Here is a 14115-nt window from a genome sequence, read left to right as displayed (position 1 = left end):
ATCCCGCCTTTGCCCCGTGTGAGGCTCGAACTCACGACCTTCAGATTATGAGACTGACGCGCTACCTACTGCGCTAACGAGGCGGCTGGCAGCACCTTTCCCGCGCTGGCTCTGGTGGTTTCCCGCCAAAACCACTCCTGGCCCGGCCGCCGCCTCAGCCCGCGGTGCGGGGGGCCGAGGGGTGCGGGGCACGGCCTAGCCGTGCCCCGCACCCCTCGGCCCCCCGCACCGCGGGCTGAGGCGGCAGCCGGGTCCTTCCTTCCACTGCTAGAGCCGGCTCCGTGCCTGAGGGCCCTGCAGTGACCGGTTGTTACCTCGGAGTGAACATGCAGGACCCCGCCATGGGTGAGTGGGGCCCTTGTGAAGCTCCAGGTGTGGGACCCCAGAGTGACAGCAGGGGGGCCCTGGGGGTGACAGGGTGAGGCCCCATGGTGACAACCTTGGGTGGGCTGTGTGGGGCCCTGCTTGTGACCGTGTGGGGACCGCAGGGGACAGCGCTGGCCCTGGCCGGGGAGGGGGGGGCCAGGGCCGGCACGAGGAGGCCTTGATAGGTGTTGACAGGGCGCGATCATGCATGTCAGGTTAATTAGGTGGCATCATTTTCAGCATAATTGCGCAGAACAGGTCAGTAGATAATTAGTGACTTTTGTCCGCGTCAGACAGCTGCGGGTGGATGATGGGGGTGGGGGGGGAGGGACAGGATAATTTTTAAAATCACACCAGGAGCTCAGGGATGGGCCCCACCACCATCTCTACTCAGACCCTAGGTGGGTGTTTCCTGCCCCTCCATGGCTCCGGGATTAAAATCTGAACCACTTCATACCCTTTCCTCTTTTTATATAGATATATGTTTGTGTCATCATCATGTATAATTGTTTTTTCTCCCATAAGGCATCTGACACAGACACAGAATCTGGTAAGCTACTGTGGAAAAACTGGGCCTGCGTCACACTCAGTGGCCCTGAAGACATCCGTGCTCCCGAGCGTGCTGGTCAGAGCAGCAGGACATTTCCCCCACTCAGACATGCCCTCAGCAGCCCATACCCGCATGCAAGAGCCCAGAGTGGCATGTCCCCTCGATCCCCTGCTCCCCTCAAGAGCTGTGGGAAACCGGTGTGCAGACACAGAGCTACACAAGCTGAGGGCAAACCCAACCTGCGTGAGAAAACTGTGTCACACGTGCCTCTCCATAAAAGCATGCACACAGGTATTTATGGCGTACCTCAGGCAGGGTGCCTTCCCACCCTGCCTCTCCTCGCCCCCGCGCAGTCATACCAGTCGGCCTGGCTCCCCGGAGGCACAGCACCTCTCACCCCGCTGCGAACCTGCACCTCCGTCCTGCTAATGACACAGCAGCCGAGCTGCCACGGGACAACGTGACTCCAGAAGCTGCTGCCTGGAAAAAAAAAAAAAAAAAAAAAGAAACCAACCAAACAGCCCTAAATGTGCACAATCAAGTGATGAGTGTTTGTATTTCTGATGCTTTGAGGCCAGCTCACAACCCTCCCTCCACATAATATTCAGGATGTTTGGGAAAGGGGTATTTTTCTTTTAATAGGATGGCGTAGTCACAAAGCTTTAAGGAAATAAATGAGTGAATCGTCCATGGTAATAGCAACATACTACGAACGGGGCACGGTGACGAAGTTCAAGTCTATTTTTAAGCCTGCCTGGTAGCATTGTAGGTACAGACAAGAGTCCGCGACCCTTTCTGCTGTTCTGAAGCTATGGATATGGCTGATGTCTCTGTCCCAGTTCAACGTCAGAGTTGTTTTTGCTCCCCAACGAATACTATGGGAAGACAGAGAAGCCTCGAGCTGTTTTGAAGATTGTGCAACGATGCTTGGGAGCCTACCTGCTTTTGCTTGAGTGCTTTCCTGACATTTCACAGGATGCGGCAGGAAGGGAAATACAACCGAATCGGACGGCCCTGGTAATTGGACTCAAATGCTTCACATGCCCTGGGGGTGAGGTGGGTGCCTCTCAGATAAGCAATCTAATCAGCTTCGCACTTGCGTCCCATCTGGAAACAGATTGTTGCCGAAGTACACCACCACCTGAGAAGCAAGCTTCAGGTTTTTTTTGAAGATAATTGTACCAACGAAATCAGGGAGTGTGAATTTGCCTGAGGTAATAAGATCTCTTTATTTTTATTCATAGTTAATTCATTCAGCCGAGGCGATTTCATGCCAGAATGCAGTCTTCAAACAAGAAGGACGATTGCACTCCCTGTGCCGCGCATATGCATGGTGCCTGCCTGGCAGATCGACTGCTGCGACAAAGAGCCATGAGCCACTCCAGACACATGGGCAAGATAAGGAAAAGGCTGGAAGAGATCAAGAACCAGTGCCCGAAGCTGACAAAAGCAGATTTCAGCCACAACGAAAGTATAAGGTTGGCCACCGATGCCTTCTTGGATGGTGGGACAGACTCCTACCTCGAAACTTTAAGCAAAGAGGGTGAGGTGGATTTCCTCTCCTCAGTGGAAGCTCAGTACATCAAGGATAATGCCAGGGAGTCTTTTTATGCACAGGAGTCCGTAGCTGCCGACGGGGCGGCTGCACCAAAGCAGAACGATGCTGGGTCGCTCCCTTCAGGGACCTACTTCCCCACCATTTCTGACAGCAGTGAACCAGCTTTGCTGCACACGTGGATTACAGCAGAAAAGCCTTATTTAAAGGAAAAATCCACTGCCACTGTGTATTTCCAAACAGAGAAGAACAGCAACATTAGAGACATCATACGCCGGTACATCAACAAAACCACTCAGGTATGGGAAGAGAATTGCTGTTCCCTCTGCACTCGGTTGTCTTTCTGCTCTTAAAAAGATCAGGTAAATGTGGTGTTTGATCTGAGCCAGCCTTGTGCCTCGCAGTGTAGCTTTGCTTTAGAAAGTGGCTCTAAAGATCCCATTGTTGAGCACAGGCAGTGCTGCTTTTTTTTTGCTTTTTTTTTTTTTTTTCCCCTCACACCAACACCTTTTTATGTTGGTGACTTGAAAAAATAAACATTCCCTCTTTTAAATTCCCATTAACTCAGCGGAGCAAATGTGCCATAGAAAGGGCAGCTGGGCTCTGTTCCTTCTAGTCCATCACCAACAGGATGGTTTGCTCTGTTTAGACCATTTCACCAGTAATGAGAATTAAGCTGTAGCGAGCTCTGAGCCATTTGTGATTGTTTCAGGGGAGATGTGGGTGAAGGGGAGCCCAAAGAGGAGCATGTGTGTCTGTTGTGCCAGCAGCCATCCCCAGAGGAAGGAAATTATTCAGAAAAAAGACCTTTCATCCCTAATATATAGTCAGTGTCACTAAAAATGCCACGTGGGCTCCATACAGAGACTCCACAGCGTAACTTGGCATGTGGGAAAGGTGCGGATGATGCCCCTGATAAGATGGGGGGGCTGCAGAGAGGTGCCAGCCACAAGCCAGGCTGCCCACGTGCTGGGAAACCAGAAGCTGATCAGCAGCTGGAGGGGCACAAAAATGCCCTCTCACGTGTTCTGGCAGCTCTCCTGTTTTCCTGGAAAAAAAAAAAAAACAACTCTTTGAGATTTCAGGGCTGTGTTTACCATCATCCAGGAGCTTTCCCCTCGTATGAACCCGAGACACCACCAGCAGTTTCACAGGAGAACGGTCAGGAAGGAGCAAAACCAGGCTGCAGTGCCTGCTGCCCGGCATAGGCTGCCGAGCCCACTGGCGCTGCGGACTTTGGCTTTATTATTCCGTAAGGACAAGTGCTGGGTCTGACAATCCTGAGTGTAATGGCAGGGGAGAAGAATCCCCTCTGGCAACTGCCCTGTTTACAGCACATCAGGGGAATTACAGATCAGTCATTTTAAGTTAGCGGCATCTGAAAGATACAGCAATAGAAGAAATGTCTCTGGAATAGTAAAATAAGCATCAATGAAGTATCAACCCAGGCCAATTTTCTGTCTCAAGGGGAGAAAACTTGTAAGGGAAAAAGTGGAAAACGTAATATAAATCCATGGTTCACATGACCTTCTGTAACCATCTAATTTACATTACAAGAGGGTGCCGGGGCAACACTTACACACAGTATGCGTTTGACAGCTGCTTTTTGAGTACAGCTTTTCAATGGCAATATTTATTAATTGGTATTTGATAAGGACCCATCCTGGATAACCTAGTATTTGATATATCCATTATCAACTTAAACAACAGAATAAAGACTATGTTTGTGGATGACATCAAACTGCAAAGGATTGGTGAGTTGTACTATAATCTTAACACATCTGCAGAATAGGCACAAATCATAAAATGAAATTTGGGCAAAAGAAGCAAAAGTACTGCAAGTAAGAGAGTAAAGTCAGGTGGAGAAATAGAAACCGGGAACAGCTGGTGAAAAAGCAGTACTAGAGAGAGTGGGCTGGAGCTACAGTGAGGCTGGATGCATAGTATGCCATTTAAAAAAGGCAAGGTGAGTTAACAGTAAGTGTGGATGTGAGATACTGGACATAATTGTGCCAGTTACCTAGCGCTGGCAAGGCCCTTCCTGAAGCACCGTGCTTTAGCAGCAGAAGGAAGGTGTGGGAGCCTTGCTGCTCTGCAAATGATTTGGCTTGCCTGAACAGGATGCTGGCCACGCAGGATGTGCTTAGTCTTGTGGGATTTTCTCGTGGGGGCGAAGGGAATAAACTCACTGGCAAGTGTGGGAACAGGCTTTGGAGTAAGATTCAGTGCAAGTTGGAAGCAATTAGTAAGACAGATCTGAAGTTTGTTTTGGTTGAAGATGATATCCAGAATGCAAGTATCAGGGGTTCTTTCTCTAGTCAATGGAGAGACAGGCACCTTCTGAAGACAAGTCAGGTATTAGCTGGGCAGAATTGCCCTGGGGAAATGACCTTTTCCGTGAACAATAGCAGATGTCAGTGAAGACCTGCAGCTTCAGGAGCCAGTGCCCAACACTGAGTGTAGGGGCTAGAGTACAGAAGTGGTTTTATATCACATTTACAGTTACATTGATCCACACTGGCTGGAGGCTGTGCATTTTAAGTAGCTGTCTGTGCTTCTGTGCCCAGTCCTGAGACTTTTACACACTGTCCTGCCAGTTGTGAATGGAAAAGAATGGATGTATGGTTAAATTGAAACAGTTAAGTTTATAAATCAGTATTAAAAAAACCCAAAACAGATGGAGCTGTTTCAGTCTGCCACCCCACCACTACCGCCAGAGTGAGAATTTAAAGCCAGGACCGTTCCAGATGTAAGTCATAACAGACAAAGCCTCATCCAGTGATTCTTGCTAAATGCATGTGACTTAGGAAAGTTAGTCAGCCATTGGGCAAGGGCTGCAGTCTCTTATTTTAGCTGCATCCTTATTATTCTCCGATTAGCACTTCAATGTACTTCCTAGTGCTGAAATCTCACCTACAAATTCATGGGTCATCTTGTGTTTATTAAAAGAGCTTAACTGAAGTGTGTATGTTGCATGTTATATTGGCTTTTTATGAGCAATAAAACAATGAAGCAACATGTCCTATTGATTCACTGATTCAGGAACTTAGGGAGAAAACCAGAGGAAATATCCACGTGTATCTCTGAAGATTTGTGTTTGTTGGAATATTTTTTAAAAACAGATAAACTGCATTTCAGTGGCCTTACAGGCAACGTTAAATCATGTCAACTGACTCTGCTAATGCCTATGCTTTTTTCCCCTAGGTGCTAGCTATCGTGATGGATGTGTTCACAGACACTGAGATTCTCTGTGACCTCCTGGAGGCAGCTAACAAGCGCATGGTGTTTGTCTACCTGTTGCTTGATCATGGCAATATAAATCTCTTCTCAGAGATGTGTGACAAGTTGCAAATTGCTGAGGATCTCTTCAAGGTACTGTGGCTCTGTGAAGCTCTTAGGCTCAGATTTGTCTGCTTAACTTTAGGCACTCTGAGCTAGAGGCATGGTTATGCTAGGGCCAGTCCACCTTGTAATTAAAAGGGAGCAAGAGATTTCCAGAGGAACACTAGTGCACATAATTCCTCTCTGGAGATGTGTACATTTTCCCATGGATGTTATAGGAAATTAAGGCATTTCCATTAGGGCCTTAGATGAGATGAATCTGGATCCTGAAGTCTTAAAAAAGAGCTTAAATCCCTTAGTAGAGTTATCTAACAGAAGCATTGCAACTGCTTCCGTTTAGTAACTCTGTGGTCTGTTTAGTAACTCAGCAGCTGTGGTCTGGCAGCCACGGGTAGCAGGCACACAAAACTCTTCTGCATAGCAATACTTTGGTTGCACTAGGTGGTTTCTGATGTTAAAGCTCTGTTTTAAAGATAATGGCTCAAATGTAGTTGGCTGTTAGCTTAGTCCACCTTCATCTCTGCTGGAGCAAACTGATCTTAAAAATAACCTCCAGGGGACCATTTCAGTTGTCTGAGATGCTGTAGGGCACCTGGAGCATCTTTGTGGGGATGGCTGATACTGTGGAGGCAACAGTCCTTCTGGAACGGCAGCTGGAGGGCAGGCAGGAGACCTGAGGGCATCTTACGTGCACCAGACACCTGTGTTTCAACAGCTGAATTCCACCCCAAATGTACAAAGAAACTGAAATTAATAAAACATGCTTATAACAGTGTTTGCATGTCTGTAAAGCCCCACTGCTTAGGAAGAACAAGCCTGTGCTGTTTGTTTAAGTATGCTGCTACAACACACAGGCTTCAACAATGTGTGAGCCAAATCCTTGGTGCCACTCATTTACCAAGGCCTTGATTCTGCAAAGTGTGTGTCCAGAGAGCAGGGTCAGGTCTGGGTGCCTGACCTGCCTGAAATGCACTTGCTCGGGTACGAGGACAGTGGAGAGCATCGTATGGGCCAAACTGAGCTTCTCGGCTCACACGTGTACTCGCATCCGATCCTGCAGGGCAGCAGTCCTGTGGGCAGCGCTGGAGGAGCAGCGTGTATTCCTGGCAGGCCCAGGTGGATTGGAAAAGCAGAGGTTTTGCCCTGCTGTATTGTGCCACAGCCAATGTAAACCAAGAAAACTAAAGCAAATTGTTGCTGGGCTGTCAGTGGAAGTAACAGACTGCTCTCAGCTATGGACACATACAACCTTTTGGTTGGGGTAGCACCAGTTACTGTTCCACAGCACGGCTCCATCTGCGTGAATTTCCATGCAGGTTTATATCCCCACTGAAACAAATAACCCTGTGGCAGGTGAGAGAGCTTGGCTAGGTTTCCTCTAGCCCCAGACCTTCAAATATAACACTGGAGAGACCATGAAGAAATTGTAACAGACACTGGGGAAGCGAAGAGCTAAAGGCAGTGGGAGGAAAGGGCCCTTCTGATTTTTAATCTTAGAAAAACATAATTTACTCCTTTTTTTTTTTTTTTTACAGAATATTTCAGTCCGTAGTGTTACTGGAGAGGTTTACTGTGCCAAATCAGGCAGAAAATTTTCAGGACAAATACAAGAAAAATTTCTTATCTGTGACTGGAGATATGTGCTCTCTGGATCTTACAGGTGAGATAAAACATTGCAGTTCATGTCTAGGTGCTCTTTTGAGGTTTTTAATATTATTTCATAAAAAAGTACCATGGAAGTTTTTGTACGGGTGAGAAAGGTTTTTTTGAACAAAAATCCCTCATGTTTTCAAATATGTGTCATTTTTCAATAATCCATTTAACTTGTTTTAAAGATGATGTTAGTTCTTTGTGGAGTGTAGTATTTAATTTAAATGTTCAGAAACTAATGTAAACAACCTTGCTGGTGTAGCCCTGGAGAACTAGAAATGTGTATAGCTTAATATTATGCTTTCCTCATTGTTTGGGTCCTCAGATGCTGTGATCATGAGACATGATACATTTCCATCTCCCTTGGGATCCTTTAATGTAGCATATGTCACTCAGCTTATCTGAGGATTTCTTCTCCGTATGACAAGTTTGGTGATTAAAGGTAAAACAGAAACACTTTAGAGACTTACTGTTTTTTTCTTGTGTTTCATTAGGTAGGAAGTATGTATCTACGTGACTCTTACACCTTCCCTTTTTTTTTTCTTGTGAGCTGAGTTTGTTCTCACTCTCTACTTTTGTGCTGGAATAATTATTTCAGGTAGAGGATGTAGCATTTCAACAATTGGGTTTTTAATTAAGATCCAAGATCTTCCAGTCATGGAATTTCAGGAGACTGAGTTTGCATCAAATCAATGAAGTTCCTAAGCCTCATGGCTACATAGATAAGCTTCACAAATGACCAAGTGTATCCTAGAAATCCAGATGCAAAAATACAAGAGGTGATTATTTAATTAAAATGATTAAATTGTTTTTCTTAATCCCAGTTTATGATTTGGAAGTTTAAATGCCTCTAGTCTGATAAACCTGTGTCACCAGGAAGATTACATAACTATAGTAACAAAGGTAAAAGTGAATACGTAGGGTTAGCGTAGGCTACAGGGGATCAGCTGTCCACAGAGGCAGGCATCTAGCTTTTGTTCAGTTTCCAAATGAACCATCGGACAAAAATGAGTGATCATTCAGTGTTTGTGTTTGTTGTTTGGTTTTTTTTATTGGCCACTCTGTGATTTTCTTGATCTTTCAGGGTTTTTTTAGTCGCTCACCAAAGATGTGTAGAAATGCAACAGCAGATTTATATTTAGAGTAGAAGTGAAGGATGTGTGGGAGAAGAGGGACAGAACAAGATCTATTTTCTCTAGCCAAAAAGCTTCCTTTTGGTTTCTCTTTTCAGTACTAAAAAGAATAAAACCACTCAAAGTCCTGTGCAGAGTCATTTCTGTCATTCTCTACTGCTGTTGCAATGTCTTGTAACCTCGAGAGCCTTGTCAAGCTACATAATCCCCTACCCAGCAAGCAAGCAGGGAGGGTGGTGAGGAACAAATCTATACACTGTTTACCTTCAGCATGCTCAGCACCAGTTTGCAGATTCACATGGGTTATAGCTTGCTATTGGTGCATGGCATTTATGTAGGCTTGCTAGCTCTCACTTTATTAATCTGAAAGTTTTTTGTTATCTTTAAACCTTAACCACCAACCTCTGCAGGTATAAACAAGAATGATGTGTAAAACAAACTCTTCTGCAATGCGTTTGTTGGAAATCAGGTTGGAATAGATCTTAAAACTAATACAAAAGATCTTTAATACAACAGCAAATTCCGTCTAAGTGTTGTGCTCTGCGTGACTTTGTAATAGCAGTGGGGGGAACAGGCTGAGGAAATCAAATAGCCCTTCAGGACATACTGCTCTAAAAGGGACCCTGGCTCACTGTTTCTACCCAGAGTGTTTGGGCACACATTTGCCTAATGAACAATAAAGAGGACTGAAGCTGGCAACTAGTTAGAGGCAAAGGAACCAACACCGAATCTGTGGCATCTTCTGCTCTGAAGTGGTTTTTAAAACCACGTTAAAAAACCATTGTTTGGGTCAGTGTGGGTAAGCATGGTCCTGCCGCACAGGGCAGACCAGACCCTGAAGGCTGTTCCAGCCATATGTCTGCACAAGTGCAGGCATGAGTAAGTGTTTTAAGTTACAGTTTTCCTCTCAATTTTTATTGCCAATGTCTATGGTGTAGGGTTAGGATGCAGTATTTCTTTTTGGTGTCTCTGTGTTAACTCTGCCCATCCTATGATAACTGTGTTATTCCTTTTTTTTTTTTTTTTTAAATTAATTTGAAGTTAGATAGTGCATGAACTCTGCTCCTAAAGAAGGCAAAATGAAAACAGCAGCAAGCATAGACCTTGATCCTCAGGGGCAGCTGAGTACCTCCCCGGCTGCCACACTGAAAGCCACCAGCCTCTTCAGAGCCAGTATCTGGCACTGGGGTGCTTTGCCAAGAGTATGGGTTCGGGAGGGGCAGACTTCTCATACAGATGTTATCCCACCAGCAGGCAGCACTAGTGTGTAGGCTAGTTCAAACCTGAGCTCAGCTGAAAAACCCAGTCCTTGGATTTCAGATTAAATGTGTGTAATGCTGCGTGTTACTGTAGCACTGTGAACACCAGGGATGAGAGCATCCCTAATGAACTGCAGCTGCAGCAATGCAGAGGGTAGACTCAGAAAAACACAAGTCCAGTGCAAATGAGGACTGGACAGGAGAGGTGGGTTTTGAGTCAGACAATCATAAGTGAGAGGATCCAGAACGGGACATAGATTTTGGGACAAAGCCCTGGAAGGACAGCTGCAAACTATCTTCTTAATGACTGAATTTGTGATACAGCTTTTGGCCCCAAGCTAGGCAGTACTTCTTTGTGCTTTATCTTCCTTCTGATGTGCTTCACTCAAAGAGGCCTGGTAGAAGAATGATCCTTCTGGGCAGATAGTGACGATAGCAGACTTCGCTGAGCCTTTCCCAAAAGAGCACTCGGAATGGTAAACTAAGGAGCAAAACAGGGCCTTAATCCTGAACAATTCATTGCCTCTTAGAATGAAGCCAATGAAAACCTGTTAAGTCTTTATGTCAAGTTTTGCTTTGTTCTTCAGCAAAGTGCACAGAATGTAAATTGCTGTGACTCACTACATGAAGTCCACAAACGTTTGTCTAAAATCTCACAGGTCTCACTTTGTTAATTTACAGCTGACCCATTTGCTATCAGCCCATGGAGAATCTTTGGGCTAGTAATCGGATCCAACTTTCCATGTTAATAAGGGTTACAGATAAGACTGCTGAGCCACAAATGAGTATCTGTCCATCAGGTACTCCAGGAAGTTACATGTTAAATTATCAAAATGGGCACAAAAGTTTTTTGCTCTGATTTTGTTGGGTTTTAAAAAGCCATTTATAAGTGTAGTTGATTTTTCTAAGCTTTCTTTTATAAACTAGATGTATCTCTAGCACATAAAGTATAAACCTGCCACTCCACACCTCAGCCCTTTCATTAGTATGTAACATTCAGCATAGATTTCCCAGACTAATTGTGTGTGTTTTTATATTTATTCCTCCTTTATAATCTCCTTAACAGTTAGATGAAGGACATGCAAAGGTTTAGAGTGCTTCTTACTGAATACAGGCAATGTTGAGCTAGCAGAGCAGATGTTACCCCACAGCAGGGAGTTTGCTTGCTGTGCTGTTTACCTCAGCTCCCAAGGTTTTGTCCATATTTAGAGTGATTTGAACAAAGTGGATGAGCAGTACCTCTGTTCTAGTAACTTACTGGGTATTTTCACATCCAATCATAAAATGTACAGTATATGTCGTAGGGTTGTCTGGTGGGATTGAACTAGTGATTTCTTCACGCCTCCCCTTGCTCCTGAAGCACAAGTACAAAACCACTGTATGCCCCAAACCCAACCCTCTTTAAGAATGCTCTGGACAGGTAGATGTAAATTGTCTGTCTTTATTCCCTTAGCATCAGCTCAGGCTGTCAGTCCCACTGAGTTTCACAGGAGCTTTGTCAAAACATGACAAGAACAAGATTTAAAGTGCACACACCTACAGCCAAATCTGGCTCTCAGCAATCCTTGTGCAAATCCAGCGTAGCTAATAAAGTCACGCAGGAATAACCAGGGCAGACTTTGGCCAACACAAAATAACATCAGGTTCAAATCCAATGCTGCCCTGTATCCTCTGCTGCACACCTTGAGCCCCAGTCAGCTCAGGGAGTAATTACATTTCATTCTCTCAACTATGCTCATTTTATTGGTGCTGCTGCTGCTCAGACAAGGCAGCCTGCACAGCACAATCAGGCTGGCTTGTGGCTTTGTAAAAAAGCACAGATCTATGTTTGTCAGGTGGATTAGGGAAGCGCATAAAAGAAAAATAATTTAAAAGCTATAGAGTGTCCTAAGGTGTGTCTCTGGACTACCAGAATGAAAACTACTGTGGTATTTCTCCCTTACTTTATAGGAAAGTAGGTGGGGTTTTTTTGAAAGGCTGCAGGAAATAGTTGTAATTTCATTTTCTCTGTAGTGAAGAAAATAAGCATTTGTCAGGTGTGGCAGTTTGTTTTGTGGGAATGGGATATGACAGGGACGTTGGGTTTTTATGTGTTTCTCTTGACCAATGCAGAAAAAGTATGGCAAAATGAAAACAAAGGGTGGTTATTTTTCACTAGTGCTTTTAAGGTTAGTTTTGAGAATTAGCAGCTGGCACGGAATTCTGCAGGGAAGGTACAATTTGTGTGTATGCAGACAAGAGATGGTAAGACCTGGATTTAAGCACTGTGCATGGAAGAGAGGTACTCAAAAGAGGGGTCTAAACTCCTTTCCGTGGAACAGACACCCAAACCTTGGGTCTTGTACCTGACAGGCAGTGCTGCAGTGGATGTGGATCACCACACCCTGTAGGAGGTTGTATAACTTTACAAGGTTTCTTGAAGGTTTTAGAGGCAGCTGCAATAACAAAGTTTGATCCAAGTCAAAGAGCACTGATGTGAACTGACCTGAAATTCAACTGCGACACCATCTTCATCCTGTGTTTAGACAAGAAGCTTCAGCAGTAAAACACATTTGCCTTTCGCACCACCCCTGCGGGGATCTCCAGTTCCTAAGGGCTGATGTTAACGCTAACCCTTACCTTGTCTCTCCTCCCAGTTTCACATGGTTATGCGGCCAGGTTCACCGCAACCTCCTCTCCAAGTTCACGGGTCAAGTTGTGGAGCTGTTTGATGAAGAGTTCCGACACCTTTACGCGCTGTCCAAGCCAGTGAGGGGACCAAAGTCTCCACCACGCACCATGCCCTTCCTCTTCAGCAAGAGCTGGGCCCCCCAGCGCAGCCTCCCCTACAGCAACGAGGGAAGCGCCAACACTCTTTCCGATCCCTTCAGCAGCCTCTCAGCTGGCAGCACCCACCAGGCCAAGCAAACCCCAAGAACTCTCATATTCAGCAGCAACTTCACCCCGCAGCCACCTCTCCAGAGAGTTAATTCCTTCCACAGCTATGTCTCATTCACACCCCCACCACCACAGGCAGCCATCCAGGCTAACTACTATCAGCCGCACTACGGGGCCGATAACTCCGCAGTTCTGTATAACAACATGAACATTTACAGACCTATAAGACTTAGGCAAGAGGAGCCAAACAGGACAGGGTTAAGCTCACCCTGGAGATGCCTCCACAAAGCTAACCTGTTTGCATAATAACCACCTTGTTTTGAATTGCAAGTAAATGTAGTGAGGACCAGTTTAGCAATCACTTGTGTACTGATGAATATAGAAATTCTGTATAATACAAAATGAGGATGATTTCAAGCCTCTTGTTTTGTTTTGCTACTTATGGATGCTTCATTTCCCTAATTAAAAAGCCAAACCTGCTACCATGTAAACCTCGGGTGCTTCACAATCCCAGGAAGAACACATCTAAATAATGCTGCTCACCGTGCAGCACTGCTGCTGCCTGTCACCTGCCCTTGGCAGCGTATCTGTGTGGCAGTAGATTTAGGTGATTACTGTTTTCCATAGGGCAGGCACCTGAAAGTGGGGAAAACACAGTTTATTACGCTACATCTTATGCACTTGCGTAAGGAGACAGAAGGCTGCTATTTAAGTGCCAAACTGAGGCGATGCTGGCAGAAGCAGCCTACCTTTGTGCTGTCGTCGCATCTTAATCTTGGTTTAGGACTCCTTTAGGTCTGACAGGGAAGCACAGTTTCTACCACTGCACTGCCTCTGAGCTTTCTGCTTAAATGCAGATCAAGGACGTCTGTTCCCAGGGTTTCTAGGAAGGGGCCTACTAACTGTGACACGGACCTAGACGGACAATTCCGGTGACAGAGGACATCTTGCAGCCACCGTATGCTCGCTCCCACTCATTAGCAACTCGGGTGCCTTTCAGCACACTTTGTTACGAACCTCCAATCCCACTGGCTCAGAACAATTTTCCTTATTGCAGAGCAGCTCTGTAGATCCAGACTGGAAAATGAAGCTGAGTGAAGAAGTGGAGTCCTACTATTAACACACCAGGACTGAGTTCCAATTCATTAATAGCATGTGGGTCTTAGAAATCCTCTCAGCAGCCATTTGATTGAAATAAAAAATTACCTCTAAATTAATGTTCAGAGTTCTTCAAGGTTTCTAATTTTTAAAGAGAAACTGGGTGTCTGTAGTGCCAACTGAGTTACAGAGGGAGTTACAGAGGTTCATCGGCTTGAACCAAACCAGAAAAACTTTCTGCCAAATAATCCATGAAAATGAAGAAAGCTTCTGTAGGTGGAAAGC

The 14115-nt window shown here is 45.4% G+C and overlaps 1 protein-coding gene and 1 non-coding gene across 3 annotated transcripts; one reads left to right on the top strand and one right to left on the bottom strand.

Moving 5' to 3' along the window:
- Positions 1-10: 10 nt before the first annotated feature.
- Positions 11-83, bottom strand: TRNAM-CAU (transfer RNA methionine (anticodon CAU)). Its single transcript has one exon. It is a non-coding gene; the product is annotated as a tRNA-Met (tRNA).
- Positions 84-1584: 1501 nt separating this feature from the next.
- FAM83A (family with sequence similarity 83 member A) lies at positions 1585-13109 on the top strand. Of its 2 annotated transcripts, XM_074897582.1 has the most exons (4): positions 1585-2770; positions 5676-5843; positions 7349-7473; positions 12492-13109. In XM_074897582.1, the coding sequence occupies exons 1-4, from the start codon at positions 2195-2197 to the stop codon at positions 13036-13038; spliced, it is 1416 nt and encodes a 471-aa protein (XP_074753683.1). In that variant the 5' UTR covers positions 1585-2194; the 3' UTR covers positions 13039-13109. The 2 variants fall into 2 exon arrangements, with proteins under 2 accessions (XP_074753683.1, XP_074753684.1); XM_074897583.1 differs by lacking the exon at positions 5676-5843.
- The last annotated feature ends 1006 nt before the right edge of the window (positions 13110-14115 follow it).

The sequence above is a fragment of the Athene noctua genome, chromosome 2 (genome assembly GCF_965140245.1).
Source record: "Athene noctua chromosome 2, bAthNoc1.hap1.1, whole genome shotgun sequence".
Classification (NCBI taxonomy): domain Eukaryota; kingdom Metazoa; phylum Chordata; class Aves; order Strigiformes; family Strigidae; genus Athene; species Athene noctua.
Note: the sequence above shows the minus strand (reverse complement) of the source record. Positions and strands in the feature narration are given on the sequence as shown.